General features: G+C 44.3%; 1 protein-coding gene across 8 annotated transcripts in view; it reads left to right on the forward strand.

The window, feature by feature from the left end:
* Nucleotides 1–5,552: 5,552 nt before the first annotated feature.
* TACC1 (transforming acidic coiled-coil containing protein 1) overlaps nt 5,553–19,217 on the forward strand; it is a gene marked incomplete at both ends in the record, with an annotated part of 89,469 nt that continues 75,804 nt past the window's right edge. For 3 of the 8 annotated variants that reach the window (XM_080710870.1, XM_080710872.1, XM_080710871.1), the window contains 2 exons: nt 5,574–5,734; nt 6,611–6,726. In XM_080710870.1, coding sequence (XP_080566996.1) covers nt 5,574–5,734; nt 6,611–6,726 — 277 coding nt within the window. Of the gene's footprint in view, nt 5,735–6,610; nt 6,727–19,217 lie in introns of all 8 variants that reach the window. The other 5 variants (XM_080710876.1, XM_080710875.1, XM_080710877.1 and 2 more) reach the window with 2 other exon arrangements.

Consider the following 19,217-nt stretch of genomic DNA (forward strand, 5'->3'; position numbering starts at 1 on the left):
GGGCTATCCTCCCAGACCTATTTTATACTTTATTTGGAAACAGGGTCTAACTAAGTTGCTGAGAGCCTCACTAAGTAGCTGAGGCTGGCTTTGAACCTTGCTCCAGCTCATCTGAAAGCTGATATGGTATACCTCTAGTATGTGGCCGTCAGTGTCCTACCGTAGCTCTGATCTGTGCCCTCGGTGGAATGTCGTACTTTCAGGGGAATTCAAACTTTACTTGAGCCGGGTGTGGTGGTGAACACCTGTAACCCCAGTATTTGGAAGGCTGAGACAGAAGGATTGTAAATTCTAGGCCAGTCTCAACAATTTCAAGAGACCAAAATAAAACATAAAATAGGGAGCTTGGAGGTAGAATGCCCGGGTTCAATCCCTATCCCTGATCAGAGAGTGAATATGGCAGGCCTTGGGGAACCTCAGCCAGTTACACACACACACACACACACACACACACACACACACACACCTTTTGTGATATAGGATATGATAGATCAGAGTGGATATAGCAAGAGTCTTCCCGAGCATGTCCCGGGGAGCTCAGTCCAGTCTTTACTGAATGCAATCTAGATTCTTGTTAATCTTTCTGGAGCTCTGAAAGAGTATGGATTTTGGATATAAATATAGCATTCTCTTTGAAAAATTAGAAAGGAGCTTCTCTATAATAGCTCTCTCTTTAATTGCAGTGCTGGGGATCAGATCAGGGCCTTGCTCGTGCTCTGCCATTGAACTACAGCCCCCCAGCCTGTGTGTGTGTGTGTGTGTGTGTGTGTGTGTGTGTGTGTGTGTGTGTATGTGGTAATGGAAATTGAATCTAGGGGCACTCGACTAATGAGTTACATCCCCAGTTCTTTTTTAATTTTTTAATTTTGTTTGTTTGTTTGTTTGTGTTTTTAGTGGTAATGGGGTTCCTGGAAACCCGTCTACCTCCGGGCTACACTCCCAGACCTATATTTTTTTATTTGGAAACAGGGTCTCTTAAGCCAGCGAGGCTGGTTTTGAACCAGTGCGATCATCCTGTCTCTGCCTCCCAAGCGTGGGGATTACAAGCATGCGCCACCATGCCCGGCTAATCCCTTTTTATCTTGAAACAGGGTCCCACTAAATTGCTGAGGCTGACCTCAAACCTGTGATCCTTCTAAGCACTGAGGTTAAATTCATGTGCCAGGGCACCCAGATTCCAGCACTCTTTATTGATACAATCTTAAGTACAAATTCCCTGATTTGGGTGTGTCTGGGTAGTGAAGGATAGATTGTGATTCTGTAGGTGATGATAGCGGGATAGCAAGTGATCTTGCAAGGATAAGACTAATGGTGACATATTTGAAAGCTGACCCGTGCTGTGACTGGCAGTGCTGTACTGACTGGCTTCAAACCTACTGTTCTCCTATCTCAGCCTCCCAAGTACTGGGATTACAGGGGTGTGCCACTGCACCTGACTCCTATCTTATTTTTCCTATCTTGCCTTACTCCCTACTCCAGGACCAAGTTGTAACTCCTTTGCTGGTGTATGGGGTATTTCACAGCTAGGACCCCACTCTGGCCTTTGCCTCTGGCCTCCTGGCCCATTCCCCAGTAGCTGGACTACTAAATACATAGTGGTTTGCCTCATTAAAGATTTGTCATGACATTTGCTGAATAAGGAAGACTTAGCTTAAAAGAGGACTACGGCACCAGGGTTTTGCCATCGCAGAGAAAGATCAGAACTAATTCCAAATAACAGGGCAAGTGGGGATTGATAGTCGGGGATCTGGGTGGAGTCTGTGGAAGGAAAATTACTGAGAGGAAGTTTTAGGGGTAAAGAGGATTCCGGCGAAATGAACCACCCTGACAGGATTCTTTCTGAAGGCAGGCCAGGGTAGAGACGAGGGTGGGGATTCTCACTAAAGCGACCCAGCAGGATTCTTGATGAAAGTAGACACCACAAAGCCAGACACCGAAACCAAGGCTGCATCCTGTAGTGCATAGTGAGACAAAAGGAGTTAAATGTGGGACAGCCTTTGTTAGCCTCTGTAAGTTTTCTTACTCATACAGTTTATTATTTTTATTACTTCATTTTATGGTATTGGGGATCGAAACCAGGGCAGTTCTACCCCTGAGCCACACCCCCAGTCCTTTTAAAAATTTTGATTTTGGCCAGGAATGGTGGTGGACACTTGTAATCCCAGTACTTGGGAGGCTGAGACAGGAGGATCACAGGTTCAAGGCCAGCCTCAGCAATTTAGTGAGGCCCTCCACAACTTGGTGAGACTCTGTTTTAAAAGAAAATAATAAAATAGGGCTGGAGGTGTAGCTCAGAAGTAGAATGCCCCTGGGTTCCATCCCTAGTACCACACACACTAAGTAAATAAATAAACAAGTAAATAAATACAATATATTTTTATTTTTGAAACAAGGTCTTGCTAAATTACTGTGTTAATTGTAGGCCTTGAACCTACAATCCTCTTGTCTCAGCTTCCCAAGTACTAGGATTACAGGTGTGCACCACTGTGTCCTGCACTCATATCATTTATTTAATCTTCCCTGAAGAGACCTATTTTGCAAGCCCCTCTGGACCATCCATTAGCTGCAAGGTTTGTGCCTGATTAGACTAACATTCCTGGAATGTTTCAGGGGAGTTACATTTTATTTTTGTTTATTTATTTTGGTGCTGGGATTGAACCCAGGGCCTCTACCACTGGGCTACACCTCTCAGCAGGGAGTTACATTTTAACTTTTCATAGTACATCGATCTCTTGCTTCTGGGAAGCTGAGAAGCCGAGGTAGGAACAAAGCAGACGGCCTTTTTCTGTGATTAAGGTAATTTCCAAAATAAACGTGCTTCATTTATTGCTTGGTTACGTGTTTGCAGACATTATGCTGTTGGAGAGCACATTTTGGTTTATCTCAGTTAGGATGGCTTTTGTCAAACACTGCCCATTCTTTGCCAGAATTTCAGAACAATAGATACCTCAGTTAGCCTCATTATTATCCATTTGGAAAATAAAACCAGTCAGGCTATGGAGTGAACTTCTCATTCTGTTTGCACTAAGTCCAAGAACTTGCAGAGGACTGATTTCCAGAAGCCTGGGCATTCACTTTTCTAGTGTCAAGAAGTTGTATAGGTCAGGCCTTATCTTGCTGGGCCATCACTGGACCTGTTCTGTTCTTTGCTGGTGAAAACAGGTGATCCTCGGCACCCAAGAGACGTGAGACCCCAGAGGCCGGTCCATTTAGGGAAAATTTATTGTAAGCAAGGTTAAGCTGCCAGGCTGTCTCACGCAGGAGAACAGCAGCTCTAGGAGGAAGTAAAAATTTTTTATATCAGGGAAGCAAGAGAGGGGGTGGAGCCGGGCGTGGTGGCGCATGCTTGTAATCCCCGCGCTTGGGAGGCTGAGACAGGAGGATTGCGCAGGTTCGAAGCCAGCCTCAGCTACTTAGTGAGGCTCTCAGAAACTTAGTGAGACCCTGTTTCCAAATAAAATAGGTCTGGGGTATATAGCCCGGAGGTAGAAAGCCTCTGGGTTCCACCCCCAGTAACACACACACACACACAAAGAGAGAGAGGGGGTAGTGCCTCATTGGGAGAACAAAGGAGGGGGGCAGTACTTGTTTTCAGGAACAGCCCGACTTGGTTGCTCACTGATGATGGAGGCTGACCTTCGTGGTCAAGGTTGGAATATTCCCCCTTGTCACTGTTTTGTTTTTGATAACTGCTCCTTAGACTGGGTGAGACTACTCTGTGTTATCATGACACAGCATTGCTTGTAATACCCACATAGCTGTAGTTGTGAAACCCACCGGACCCTGTGTACCCTCTGATCTAACAAACTTGGTTTCTTCAGAAGAACCAGGCTTCTGGAAGCTATGTCATCTTACCCAAACTCACAAGGACTATTTGTAAACTAGAATATTAGTTTTACATACTTAATGAACACTTACTGAGTGCATAACCTTGTCCCAATCTCTTAGGAAACAAAAATTCATCATAAATATAATGTGGTCCCTGACCTTTAGAATCTTTTTTTTAAACAAGGTCTCACTAAGTTGCTGAGGCTGGTTCTGAACCTGCGATCCTCTTGTCTCAGCCTCCCCAAGTACTGGTATCACAGGTGTAAGACACCATGCCAGGCGTAGTGGTGCACGCTTGTAATCCCAGTACTTGGGAAGCTGAAATAGGAGGATTGCAAGTTCGCGGCCAACCTCAGCTACTTAGTGAAGCCCTATGCAACTTAGTGAGAATATCTGGACACCCCAACTCTCTTTTTTCAGACAAAACCCTGTCCTTGCTTCTGTTTGAAAGTGTAAGAACTGGGAAATGGGGTAGTGCATGCCTATAAATTCAGTATTTGGAAGGCTAAGAAAGGAGGATTGTGAGTATGAGGCCAGCCTCAGCCACTTAACAGAACCTGTTTCAAAATAAAAAAACAATAAAAAGGGTTGGGGTGTAGCTCTGTGGTAGAATGTCGCTGGGTTAAATTCCCAGTAGAAAAAGGAGAGAGAGAGAGAGAGAGAGAGAGAGAGAGAGAGAGAGACAGACAGCAATATACATGCAAACCCACTTCAGGAGAGATGGCCAGTTTCAGGAGAGATGACAAGTTTCCCCAAATGTTGGAACTGCCCTGTCTATAGGAACCTGCAGGCACCTCACAGATTCACTGCAACTATGGGGAATGACAACAGTATATGAAACACCTTAGCCAGGCAGGGATCATTAAGCCTGGTGTTTGATACAGCCAATCTCATGGAAGAGGGTGCACTGGTGATTTTTGGAGGAGCAACCCCTAAGAGGAATCCCCCAGGAAGAATGAAGAAAATCTAATATTTTCCTTTGTGCCCAAATAAGAAGATGTTTAATTTTGAAGGCTGCCATCACCGTGCCTATTGGCTTACTACTGAAGCAATGTCAGAAATCAAAGATTCTTAAGTTAGGAAAAGCAAGTCTCAAAAAGGAGAACCCAGTTTTGCATCCTGTATCCCAGACCCGCCCACGGTCGAGGAGCAAGGCATCCCAAATTCCTGTCCTTGATGGCTCTCGGGAGCGCTTTCCAAGTCCTGGGGATAACAGAGATGAACAGGCCGAAATCTTCCAAGACGTCAGTAGCGCGGAGGGGCACAGCGCCGGTCATGACACCTCTCAGATATTGTTTTAAATAAGGGCTTAACTTCTGTGCGGTTTAAGGTCACCCACCCCATTAAGTCCCAGTAGCAAAATGCAAAGATAATTGGGAAAGGAGGGAGGCGCATAGCGCGGCGGAGGGGCGGGGCGGGCGCGCGGCGCAGGCGCAGACAGCGGGGCGGGGCGGGGCTGACGCGCGGCGCAGGCGCAGACAGCGGGGCGGGCGCGTGGGGCGGGCGCGCGCGCGCGCACTTCAAAGACGTGTCCCCCCTCCCGCGCGACGCGAGTGGTACGGCCCGGGGGCGGCGCCGCGGCGAGGCGGGAGGAGGCGGGCGGGCGCGGAGCCGCGAGCGGCGGAGGGGAAGCGCGGCCCGCCCGACGGCGCTCCAGGGGCGCCCGCCACCGCGCCCCTGCATCTGGAGAGCGGCGAGGCCCTCCCGGCCCCCGGCCAGGCGCCGCGGCGCGAGGAGCCGCGCTCATGGCCTTCAGCCCCTGGCAGATCCTGTCCCCGGTGCAGTGGGCGAAATGGACGTGGTCGGCGGTGCGCGGCGCGGGCGCCGGCGAGGACGAGGCCGCAGGGCCGGCGGGCGACCCGGAGGAGGAGGACTCGCAAGCCGAGACCAAGTCGCTGAGCTTCAGGCAAGTAACAGCATCCTGCGTGGCGCCGCGCTGCCGCCCGCCATCCGCGTTCGCGCCGTGCGCCCACCCGCCCGTCCATGTCGGTGGCCGTGCTGCGTCCCTGCCCGCGGCCGGTCCCCGCTGTGCGTTGCAAAGTTGCGAGTGTTCCGTCCTCCCGTGTGTTCTCCCCCGGCCTCGCAGCGAGCTTCCTGAACCCAGGCCACAGTCTGCAGTCTCTCCGCATCCCCGTTTGCCCCGTCACTTTCTCTAAGCTTGCAGCCCTCGCCCCCACAAGCCAGACACACGCAGGGACAGTGTCATTGAGCACAGCAGGTGCCACTAAGCCCTCCCCGCGGGGAGGAATCGCCCCCCGGGGCCCCACTGTGTCCCCAAAGTGTAGCCATGGTAACGAAGCTGGTGAGAAAGGGTGGTATCCGTCCGAGCTGTCACCCTGTGATTGCGGAAGGCAGGTGACAGCATTCTTAGCCTCCAGCCCAGTGAGTTCCAGACAGGTAGAGGCCTACTGAGGAGAAAGACACGTCTAGAATTGGCTTAATTTGGGGGCGGGAGCTATATTCGTTCTTAACCGTCTGGAAGAGAGACTCAGTAAGAATAGGAGTCTGTTGGAAAGCACTTATTTTCCTTCCATCGGTGTGAGGGGGAAAGATGACTTCAGAAATAAATGCTGCTAGAGAAAAGCTCCAGAGACTGGAGCAGATTTCAGGAAAACAGGAGAGCAAGCACTGCTAAAGAAAAACCTGCAGCAGCAGTCTGTGGGTAAGGATCAGTTGGTTGTAAAGGTAAATCAAAATGCTGCACTTTAACCCTTGTGAATATTTTAAAGGGTGTCGGAAATACCGTTGAAAGTGGTAATTCCTCATTTTTCCCCCTTGGCAGCTCGGATTCTGAAGGTAATTTTGAGACCCCTGAAGCTGAAACTCCAATCAGATCACCTCTCAAGGAATCCTGTGATTCATCACTAGGATTGACAGGACATGGGGCCAAAATCCAAGGTAAAAACTTTGATTCTCTGCTTCTTCCGCTTTAAAGTTTTTAAAAAATGTATATGAAAGAAATGGAGGCCAAGTGCGGTGGCACACCTATAATCCCAATAGTTGAGAGGGTCATAGGTTTGAGGCCAATCTGAGCAATTTAGGGAGACCCTTTTCAAATTAAGAAAGGTCTGTACTGGGTATGGTGGTGCACTCTTGTAATCCCAGTACTTGGGAGGCTGAGACTGAAGAGTCGCAGGTTCGCAGCCAGCCTCAGCTATTTAGTGAGGCCCTCAGCAACTTAGTGAAATGTTATCTCAAAATAAGGAATAAAAAATAGGGCTGGGAGTCTAGCTCAGAGGTAAAACACCCTTGGTTTTAATCCCCAGAACCAGAAAAAAGAGGGTGCTGAGTGATTGTAGCTCTGAGGTAGTATACTTCTGAGTTTAATCTCCAGCACCTCAACCCCATCCTAAAAGGGAAAGTGTTAACTTAGGTTAGAATTGTCTCTTTTCTCAAATAGAGCCATTTTAAAGCTCCTGGCATATTTGGAAGGCTCTTTATTCTTGTATTTGTTTTTGCAAAACAAAATATTTTGATCACCACATTTTTCCTTTGAGTAGAGTTTGTGTACTTACAGTATTAGATTAGCATTGTCAAACATTCCTGCGGGCCTTTCTTCTCAGCCCCTAAAAAAAAAACGTGTGTGCAATAATTAGCGGTGGGGTTATGTTTAGATCTGGCTTCACAAATTCCTCAGACTAAGTGGCTTTTCACCAGGGTGTGGCTAAAGACAACAATTATAGGTAAGAGTTGATTTTTTTTTTTTTGATAGAGAGGAATCTAAAGAGGTTGTTTCAAAATTGCTTACCTCTCCCTTTTCTACCTAAGAGCTGGCACATATATTTTCTTCTAGCTCCTAAGTCCAACCTTGAGCTTGCCCTTCATTGACAGAAACTTTTGCTGCCCTACTTAGTAGAAACCTTTATTTGTCACACAATTTTGAGTAAAATTTCATTTGTCCTAATATAAATCATTTGTTCATTCAGTAAAGAGAGTACACTCATTCAACAGAGATGCCAGGCTTTTTCTGAACTAACTTTTGGAGGGAGATGAGCCTTTTAACAGTTAAGCAAGAGTTGCGCATGGTGTCGCACTCTTGTAATCCCAGTACTTGGGAGACTGAGACAGGAGGATTGTGCAGGTTCAAAGCCAGCTTGAGCTCCTTAGTAAGGCAGGCTCTCAGCAACATAGTGAGACCCTGTTTCCAAATAAAAAATAAAAAATAGGGCTGGGAGTGTAGCCCAGAAGTAGAAAGCCCCCTGGGTTTTATTCCTAGTACCACAAAAAAAAAAAAGGAAAAAAAATTAAGAGTTAAGCAAGAAATAATTAAATAGTAAGCAAAATATCTATCAATATTCCAGCTTGTATTAAGTATTACGGAAAAAATAAAACAGGAGAAAGAGGGTTAATTGATGCTGAAGAGTGGTTAGAGGAACATGACTGATAAGGTAACTTGAGCAGAGACATGGAAGAGGAGGATTCAGGGAGAAATACTTGTAGATTCTTGGAAAAAGAACCCTTTCAGCAAAAGCAACAACATCTGGGTGTAGTGTGGCACATGCCTATAAATAATCCCAGGATTTGGGAGTCTGAGACAGGAGGATTGCAGGCTCTAGGCCAGTGTGCTGTAGCTTCCAAAAACCCTGTTTTAAGATAAAAAATAAAGTCAGGCATGGTGGTGCATGTCTGGCAGGCTAAGCAGGAGGACCAGTAGTTCAGGGCTACCTCAGCAATTTAGCAAGACCCTGTTTCAAAATAAGAAATAAGGAGCCGGGCGTGGTGGCGCACACTTGTAATCTCAGCACTTGGGAGGCTGAGACAGGAGGATCGCACAGGTTCGAAGCCAGCCTCATCTACTTAGTGAGTCTCTCAGCAACTTAGTGAGACCCTGTTTCCAAATAAAGTATAAAAAATAGGTCTGGGAGTATAGCCTAGAGGTAGAAAAGCCTCTGAGTTCTACCCCTAGTACCACAAAAATAAATAAATAAATAAATAAATAAATAAATAAATATAAAACAAAGTAAGAAATAAGCCAGGTGTGGTGGTGCACGCTTGTACTTGAGAGGCTGAGAAAGGGAGGATCGAGGTTTGAGGACAACCTCAACTACTTAGTGAGGCTGTCTGCAAATTAGTGAGATCCTGTTTCAAAATAAAGAATAAAAAATAGGGCTGGGGGTGTAGCTTGAAGGTAGAATGCCCTGGGTTCTATCCCCAGTACCACAAGCGAAAAATAAATAAAAATAGGGTTTGGGGTATAGCCCTGAGATAGAAGGCCTCTAGAAACACACACACAAATAAGTAAAAAATAGAGGGCTGAGGTTGTAGCTCAGAGGTAAAATGGCTCTGTGTTTAATCCCAACACACACGCACACACACAGCATCTGCAAAGGTCTGAGACAGGACCATCCTGTGATGGGAGAGGCCCTGGTGGTGGGAAGGTTCATGGCATGTTTGAGGACCAGCACAGAGGCCAAGGTGGCTGAAGTGGAGTGACTAGGCAGGCAGTGGTAGGAGCTGAAGTCGGAGTTATGAGGAGGTACAGAGTGTATTGTTATCTGATTTGGTTTTCTGAGTGAGATGGAAAGCCATGGAGAGATTAAAAGCCACAGAGGACTTAATAACTTCCTAGGGTTGCTGTAACAAAGTACCACAGCAGTGGCTTAAAACAACAGAAATTTATTCTCTCACAGTCTGTATAATTGAAATAAAAACTCAAAAGGCTGAAGCCAGGGTGTTTGCAGAGCCATGATCCCTTTCTTGCCTCTTGTGGTTATTGACAGTTATTAATGGTCCTTGGCTTGTGCAGCCTAACTCTACTCGTTATCACATGGGAGTCTTTCCCTGTGTGTCTGTGTCTTCCGAAGGTCTTCCTGTAAGAAAACCAGTCACACAAGGTGTGGTGGCTCACACCTGTAATCCCAGTACTTGAGAGGCTGAGACAGGAGGGTCGTAGGTTTGAGGCCAGCCTCAGCATCTTAGTGAGACACTCAGCAACTTATCAAGACCCAGTTTTAGATTAAAAAAATAAAAAGGGCCAGGAGTGGTGGCACACGCTTGTAATCCCCGCGCTTGGGAGGCTGAGATAGGAGGATTGCACAGGTTCAAAGCCAACCTCAGCTACTTAGTGAGGCTTTCAGCAACTTAGTGAGACCTTGTTTTCAAATAAAATATAAAATAGGTCTGGGAGTATAGCTCAGAGGTAGAAAGCCTCTGGGTTCCACCCCCAGTACCACCAAAAATAAAGAAAAAGAAAAAAATAAAAAGGTCTAGGGGTGTAGCTTGAAGGTAGAATGCCCCTGGGCTCAATTCACAAGGTTTCAAAATACCAATCATTGAATTAAGGCTCATTTTGAGGTCACAGCATGACCTCATCTTAACTTGATTACATCTCCAAAATTACTATTTCCAAATAAGGGCACATTCACAGGTACCAAGAGTTAAAGCTTTAACATTATTTTTTGAGGGACACAGCTCAACCCACAGCAGAGGGCTTTGAGCAGAGGGATTGTGCTTTGACCTCCTTTTTAAAATGGTCTTTGGCTGATGTATGGAGAAAGGACTCTAGGGGTGGATGTCCTTTGTGATTTTTCTCTTCCAGTGTCTGACATCACTTTACAAGTGGCAGAATCCGCTTTCGGTTACCTAGTTACCTGTTTCTTGAGCTGATGATGATGGTTTCCTTGGTTCCACAGTTAATGTATCCTGTTGCTTGGTGACTTCTTCACCAGTTGCCTAGGGAAGTCAGGTTGCTCTGGTAACAGGCTTTGTGACGGAGTTGGGATTATTGGTAAAGTGACATTGGCTTTCTGGTTGCTTTTGCTTGCAGTTAAGAGCTTTGTGCTGTGCTTGCCCTGCTGAGAAACCAGCAGTCCCTCTATCCTGCCCTGGGCTGCTTTTACCATTGGTATAGGCAGGGGCCATGTGGGCACAGACAGGTTTGTATTGGAGAATTTGGCAGCACAGAGTTGCAGCACTCTGGGTGATAAGGATGCTGCTTGTGCCTCATAGTTCTCTTTTCTTCTTTCAAGATGGGCAGATCAGATGGGAGTTTTAAAGGCGGAAAAAACTGTGTTGTGGCCTTCTCATGAAATATAAATAACGCTCATAGGACACATGTGAAGTAGCTGTTTGAAGCCTCTTTGAATTGCCCTCAGCCTGGGCAGCCCTTCTTCATCAGTCTACCAGCTGCTGGACTGATTCATCCTGTCAGACTCTCTGCTTGTAATAACAGCCTGGATGACCGATGTCCCCAAAGCCACAGAGACGCAATTGTTTGGTCCTTCCTATCTCAGTGACTCTCACTCTCTCCTTTTCATTCTGCCTTGAAGGAAAACTTGAACATTTTCTTTTCAGAGAGTTTTAGATCAGGAAAGCTCAATGAAATCATTCATGAGTGCAAACTAAGGGTAAGGGGTAGAGGATGGTGGTGTACCATCTAGGAAACAACTCTGCACATTACAAAATCTCTCAATTTAAGGTCTTTAGACAGTAAGTTGATTGCTCATCAGCCTAAGAGTGTCCTGCCTTTTTGGCCATTCATGTAACTTCCTGAACGTGCAGAACCCAGGCATTGCTTTGCCACTCCTGCACAGTAAGTGTGCAAATATAGTCAGAGCCCAGGTCTGACCAGAGTTCAGTGGGCAAAAATTTCTTAAGAGTCATCTCAGGTTGGAGTCTAATTTCTGAAACTGGATGGTTTTCTTTTTCCCGGAATTGTCTGTTTCATATTTCTGTGGTTTTAGGACGTGGTTGGAGAGCAGATATAGATTATGTAAGAGGAATGATTTATGAGTAGGAATGAACATTGTAATGATCCCTGCTCGGCTTGACTTTTCTTTTTATTTATTTTTTATTTATTTTTTTGGTACTGGGGATTGAACCCAGGGGCATTCTACCTCCGAGCTACACCCCCAGCACTATTTTTTATTCTTTATTTTGAAACAGGGTCTCACTGATTTGCAAAGGGCCTCACTAAGTAGCTGAGGCTGTCCCCAAACCATAGTCCTCCTTCTCAGCCTCCCAAATACTGGGATTACAAGCTTGTGCCACCACGCTTGGCTCCTCAGCCCTATTTTTTATTCTTTAGTTTGAAACAGGATCTCTTCAAGTTGCACACGAAGTAGCTGAGGCTGGCCGCGAACCTGTGATCCTCCTTTCTCAGCCTCCCAAGTACTAGGATTACAAGTGTATATCACCACACCCAGCTTTTCTTTTCATTGGAACTATTTTAAGAACTTACAGTATCTAAACTCTAAAAGAATTATTCCTGAGATAATTCTATGTCAGGAAAAAGCCCCAGAGATAAACTTAGTTTCCAAATAACAATAAAACTCTAACAGAAGAAATTTCTTGAAAACACCAAACATGAAGTTTGGGCTCATAGTTCTGTATTTGCTGTGTGTCTGCCTTCTTTCATAAAGGATGCTTATGTTGCATTGTTGTATTCTTTGCTGGGAAATGTATTAGTGAAGAAACATCCCCTACAAAAGGATTTTTGAAGAGGTGCAACTTCAAGTTCACTCCTTCTTTTGTGGGTGTTTGTGTGACTGGAGGACTTAAGGGCTGTGATTTGGAGCAGCTGTTTTAGCCAACAAAAACATACTCTGCCAGTTGAGCATCCCCCACATATTTATAGATTGTTACCTTTTTTGAGAAAGAATTTCAATGCAGAAACTCTCTTATCACTCTTAGAACAACAAGTTAAACCTATCCTTTGATGTACTAATTAGATGCCTAGGTATTTCAAAGATATACTCTAGTACTCTGAAAAGAAGAAAAGAAATAACTACATCAGCCCATAGATATTTATTGCTATGGGCCTTGTGGGAAATGCAAAGTTGCCTGTTGACACAGTATTGGTAATCTAGATCAGAAAAGGCAAACCACAGCGCAGAGGCTAAATTTGGACTGCTACTTGTTTTTCTGTATGACTTTCCTGTGAAGAATGAGTGTTATAGTTTTCAGTGATTGAAAAAAATATTTTGTGATATGCAAAAGTTATATAAAATTTTCCCTTTGTTCTTCCTTTCCTTCTTCACCCCCCATCTCTTTTTTTTTGTTTGTACTGAAGATAGAACCCAGGAACATTTTACTCCTGAGCTGCATTCTAACTCTTTAGTGTGAGCTAGTCTCCTAAATTGCTGAAGGTCTTGCTCTGTTGCTTAGGCTGACCTGAAATCTGTGATTCAATGATCTTTCTGTCTCAGCCTCAAGTACTGGGATTAGAGGCTGCCTTTACCACACCATCTAGCTTTGAAATTCAGATTTCAAACCTAATCCAACAGGTGACCTAGACCTGTAATCCCAGCTATTTGGAGGCTGAGGCTGGAGAATCACAAGTTCAAGACCAACCCAGGCAGTTTAATGAGACCCTATCCCAAAAATAAAATAAAGCGGGCGTGGGAGTGCATGCTTGTAATCCAAGCATTTGGGAGGCCGAAACAGGAGGATCCTGGTTCATGGACAGCCTCAGCTATTTAGTGAGGACCTCCACAACTTAGTGACACCCTATTTCAAAATAAAGAATAAAAAAATAGGGCTGGGGGCGTAGCTTGGAGGTAGAATGCCCCTGAGTTCCATCCCCAGTACCACAAAAATAAACAAATAAAAAATAAATAAAATAAAATAGAGCTGGGGATATAGTTCAGTGATAGAGTGACCCTGGGTGCAATCTTCAGTGCCCACCCTTCTGCTATTTAAATTTCAAAGCCCATAAACAAAGTTTTATTGTAATATAGCTGATTCGTTTGTTTGGGTATTGTCTGTAATGGCTTTTGCGTTTCAATAGCAGGATTGAATATTTGGAGTTCAGACTTTAATAAAAAAGAAAAAAGAATGGCAAAGCTATACTTAAATAACAAATGACAGTGGGTGTCATTAACATAGGCCTTTGTGGTCAGGGAGACCTAAGGGAGAGACTGATTTGGACTGGCCATTTGTCTCCTTTGTGAAATGGAAATGGTATAATTAATCTGTCAGTGTATCCTTTTTTTTTTTTTTTTTTTGCGGGTTTGGGGATGGAACCCAGGAGCATTTGACCTCCGAGCTACACCCCCTGGCCTATCTTTTGTTCTCTATTTTGAAACCAGGTCTCACTAAGTTGCAGAGGGCCTCACTAAGTAGCTGAGGCTGTCTGTGAACTACAATCCTCCGGTCTTGGCCTCGCGAATGCTGGGATTACAAGCGTGTGCCACCACGCCCGGCCAGTTTATCCAATTTTTAAATGACTGAAAGAGCCAAGGAGTAAAATAGTAATTAAAAAAGAAATGCATGGCCGGGCATGGTGGCGCACGCTTGTAATCCCCGTGCTTGGGAGGCAGAGACAGGAGGATCGCGCAGGTTTGAAGCCAGCCGCGCACGCTGGCTTAGGAGACCCTGTTTCCAAATAAAAATGTAAAAATAGGTCTGGGAGTGTAGCCCGGAGGTAGAAGGGCTTCCAGGAACCCCAGTACCACAAAAAAAAAAAAAAAAAGAAAGAAAAGAAAAGAAAAAGAAATGCATGTACTACATGCTAGGTAAGTGCTCTACCACTGAGCTTTTAGATTTCTTAATTTGATATGGCATATTTATTGAAATGTGTGTGTGTGTATGTGTGTGTATGACCTATGTTTTGTTAAAATCTGAGCACTAGGGTTTTTTCCCCCCTGGTACTAGGGATTGAACTCAGGTGCAACAAGGCAAGTACTGAGCTATATCCCCAGCCCTTTTTACTTTATTTTGAGATAGGGTCTCACTAAATTGCCCAGTCTGGCCTTGGATTTATGATCTTCCGGCCTTGGCCTCCTGAGTAGCTTGAATTACAAGTGTGCACAACTGTGCTGAGCTGAGTGCTAGATTTTTTTTTTATTCTAAGTCTTTGAGTTATTTGCATAAGTAATACTGTACAAACATTTTCCACTAGGTACATATTGGAGTGTTCCATTCAAATCTGCAAGCATGTCTTTCGAGGGATTTAGTTTTAGCATCCTTTGCTTGTTCCCAACAATGGATTCTTTATTAGGATTTCCTAGAAATAATAGGATTAATAAGGATTCTTAAACGTTACATAATTCAGCTGTCCAACTCATATGGCTCTTTTGACACTGTCCATGCTAATACTTTTACTTTATTTATTTATTTATTTATTTATTTATTTATTTATTTACTGAGGATGGAATCCAGGGCATTCTACCTCTGAGCTGTACCTCCCAGCCCTATTTTTAATTAATTTATTATTTTTATTTTTGTGGTTCTGGGGATGGAATCCAGGGGCACTGTACCTCTGAGCTATACCCTAATTTTTAGTCTTTATTATTTTTTGAAATGGTCTCACTGAGTTGCGAAGGGGCTCACTAAGTATCTGAGGCTGTCTCTAAACTGCAATCCTCTGGGGTCTCTGCCTTCCGAATGCTGGGATTACAAGCTTGCGCCAACCAGGCCTGGCTTTATTCTTTCTTTTGAAACAGGGTCTCACTGAGTTGCAAAGGGCCTCACTAAGTAGCTGAGGCTGTCCACGAACTGCGATCCTCCTCCGGTCTCAACCTCCCAAATGCTGGGATTACAAGTGTGTGCCACCATACCCGGCTCTTTTCTAAATTTTAAAACACTTGTGCCAACCCTGGCATGATGGTGCAGGCCCATAATCCCATTACTTGGGAAGATGAGACAGGAGAATCTTGAGTTCAAGGTCAGGCTCAGCAATTTAGTGAGACTCTAATTCAAAATAAAAAGAGAGCTGGAGGTGTAGCTCAGAGGTAGAATGCCCATGGATTCAATCCCTGGTACCATAAATAAAGGAAAAAAAGAAAGAAAGAGTATAATAGTATATACCTATTATAATGATATACTATATACCTAAAGAAAGGATATACTTGTTTCAAAGGGTATACTTTAATAGTCCTTGAAGCTTTTCCCATGCTTTCTTCCTTTGGAGCCTCTTCACTGCCTCTCTGAATCCTTTGTGCTGCTTGCTTTTCTGGACTGTGGGAGAGGTGACATGGTTCACAACCAGGGTGGTTGTCCTCCTGTAGAGGTGTCTCATGCACTGGGTGTTCTGGCTGCTATTGCTTTTGTGTGGAGGCTCTTCTAGCTGAACATCTGTCTCTTTTTATCTTTATGCAGCATCGGCTTCCCAGCTGTGTAGGTGGTTGCTGCTGTGTGAGAGAGGCTGTTGGTATTTTGAATTCTCTAGTAATTATTTCTGAAGAGATTGCACATTATAGCTGGTGTAACAGATTGAAGTTATATAATTTCAGATCTCTGCAAAGGAGTCCCATGTGTTAGCACATGCTCTTTCTTCCTTTGCTCTTCCTGCTGGAATAGTTTGGAGAGGAAGTCCAGTGGGGACTTCTCTGTTTAATATATAACCTCAAGCAAATCCAGGTGACTACAGACTGGCGGACATCTCGAGTGAGAAGATATATTCATAGTTGAACTTGGTTTTGGAGAAGGCTTTGGCTTCTTTTGCGGGTCTGGGGATGGAACCCAGGGGCATTCAACCTCCGAGCTACACACCCTGCCCTATTTTTTATTCTTTATTTTGAAACCGGGTCTCACTGAGTTGCAGAGGGTCTCACTAAGTAGCTGAGGCTGTCTTCCGTGAACCACGATCCTCCGGGTCTCAGCCTCCCGAATGCTGGGATTACAAGCGTGAGCCTCCAATGCCCAGCTTGGCTTTGGCTTCTTGATAGGAACATACTCTTGGCCTTAAGAGGATAGTGTTGGGAGTCTCTTTTTATTATTTTATTTTTGTTTTGTTTTGTTTGTGGTACCAGGGTTGGAACCCAGGGGCATTGTACCTACAAGATAGACCCTCAGCCCTATTTTTTAGCCTTTTTTTTTTTTTTTTTTTTTTTGGGTGGTACTGGGGATGGAACTCTTCTACTTCTGGGCTACACTCCCAGACCTATTTTACATTTTTTTTTTTTTTAAATTTGGAAACAGGGTCTCTTAAGCCAGAGAGGCTGGTTTCAAATCTGCGTGATCCTCCTGTCTCACCTCCCAAGCACAGGGATTACAAACGCAGGGATTATAAGCGTGGGCCACCAGGTCCAGCTAGTCTTTTCATTTCTGAAACAGTGTCTCAGTTGGGAAGGGCCTGGTTAAGTAGCTAATGCCGTCCTTGAACTGTGATCCTCTGGTCTCCACCTCCCGAATGCTGGGATTACTATTTTATTTTATTGGTGCTTGAAATTGAACCCAGCATCTCACATATGCTAAGCACATGTTCTACCACTGAACTAGACCCCACCCCCCAGGTCTCTTTATTTTCTTTTGGAACTGAGGATTGAGTCTAGGGGCATTCTACCTAGGAGCTATAGTCCCACTCCTATTTTATTTTCAAGTGATGCCATTTCATTTAAAAAGAGACCTGGGGACCAGGTATGGTAGTGCACACTTGTAATCCCAGCACTTAGAAGGCTGAGACAGTAGCATTGCAGGATTGCAGCCAGCCTCAGCTACTTAGTGAGGCGCACAATAACTTAGTGAGACCCTGCTTCAAAATAAAAAATAAAAAGTTGGGCTAGTGGTGTACCTTGGAGGTTGAATGCCCCTGGGTTCAATCCTTAGTTCCAAAATTTCTAGTTCCGCAAAATGAATGAATGAAATGGCATGAGGTTCTAGTTTGGAACCTCCCAAGTACTGGGATTCTAGATGTGCACCACCACACCTGGCTGTAATTTCATATTTTAAAACTTTTCTTTGCAGATGTAGAGATATAAAGCTAGTTTTTGCATATTGATCTTGTATACTACAGCCTTATTGCATTAATTTATTATTTATAATTTTTTAGTAGAGTCCTCTGAAAAAAAATTTTTTTTTGTGGGTCTTGAGATAGAACCCAAAGGCATCTGAGCTAGGCCCCTGCCCTATTTTTTTATTCTTTATTTTGAGACAGGGTCTCACTCAGTTGCAGAAGACCTCACTAAGTAGCAGAGGCTGTCCTTGAACCACATTCCTTTAGTGTCAGCCTCCAGGATGCTGGGATTACAAGCGTGCACCACCATGCCTGGCTCAGTTTTGTTTTTTAGCTGTACTGGGGGTGGAACCCAAAAGCTTTCTATGTCCGGGCTACACACCCAGCCCTATTTTATAATTTATTTGGAAACAGGGTCTCACCAAAGTTGCTGAAAGCCTCACTAAGTAGCTTAGGCTGGCTTCAAACCTGTGCGATCCTCCTGTCTCAGCCTCCCAAGCGGCTGGGATTATAAGCATGTGCCACCACACCTGGCTGGAATTTTTATACATACAATTTATCACCTGCAAGTAGAGATAGTTTTAGTTCCTTTGAAACCAAATTACCTTTTATTTCCTTTTCTTTCTTAATTGTCTTAGAACTTCTAGAACAATTTTGAGTAGAAGTGGCAAGAGCTGGCATTCTTGTCCCTTTTTTTCCTTCCTATGGTACTGGGGATGGAACCCAGGGGCGTTATACGCTACACCCCCAGACCTAGTGTTTAGTCTTTTTTTTTTTTTTTTTTTTTTGGCGGTACTCAGGATGGAACCCAGGGACATTGTACCTCCTAGCTACACCTACAGCCATATTTTTTAGTCTTTTTAGTTTTGAAACAAGGTCTCACTGAGTTGCGAAGGGCCTCCCTAAGTAGCTGAGGCTGTTCGCTAACCGTGATCCTCCGGTCTCTACCTCCCAAATGCTGGGATTACAAGTGTGCACCACTGCCACTATGCCTGGCCTTCCTGTTCTTGATCTTAAGAGTGAAAGCATTCAGTCTTTTACCATTAAGTATGATGTTAGCTGTGGGTCTGTTTTTTTGATGCCCTTTATTAAGTTGAGTAAGCTCTCTTTTATACATAGTTTGTTCAGTTTTTATCATGAAAAGGTATTAGATTTTTGTTAAAATCTCTTTTTTTTTAATTTTTTCAGTACTGGGAATTGAACCCAAGGGCATTCTACCTCCAAGGTACACCTGCAGCCTTATTTTTTATTCTTTATTTTGAAACAGGGTCTCACTAAGTTGCAGAAGGCCTATAAGTAGCTGAGGCCACCCATGAATCTGTGATCCTCCTGTCTCAGCTTCCCAAGTACTGAGATTACAAGCATCTATTCAGATTTTCTGTTTCCTCTTGATTCAGTTTTAATAGTTTGTGTGTCTCTAGAAATTTATCTATTTTATCTAATTTGTTAGCATAATTATTCAGTGTCATTTTACTATTTTAAAATGAAATCAGTAAAGCCCTACTATGCTTTTTGTACAGGATTAATTTGAGGATCAAATTAAGTAATGTCTATAGAAGTGCTTTGAAGGCCATGTAAATGTAAAGTATTTGTTTCTTCAAAATTCTTATTCCTAGGAAGACAACTAAATTGCAGGAGAACCTATGTGAGTTTTTAAAAAAAATTCCTACCAGAGATGGGCGTGGTTAAGTACTTGTAATCCCAGTATTTGGGAGGCTGAGACAAGAGGAACTCATCATGCCTTAGCTACTTAGTAAGGCCCCCTGCAACTTAG

The sequence above is a fragment of the Muscardinus avellanarius genome (genome assembly GCF_963383645.1).
Source record: "Muscardinus avellanarius genome assembly, chromosome: 14".
In the NCBI taxonomy this organism is placed as follows: domain Eukaryota; kingdom Metazoa; phylum Chordata; class Mammalia; order Rodentia; family Gliridae; genus Muscardinus; species Muscardinus avellanarius.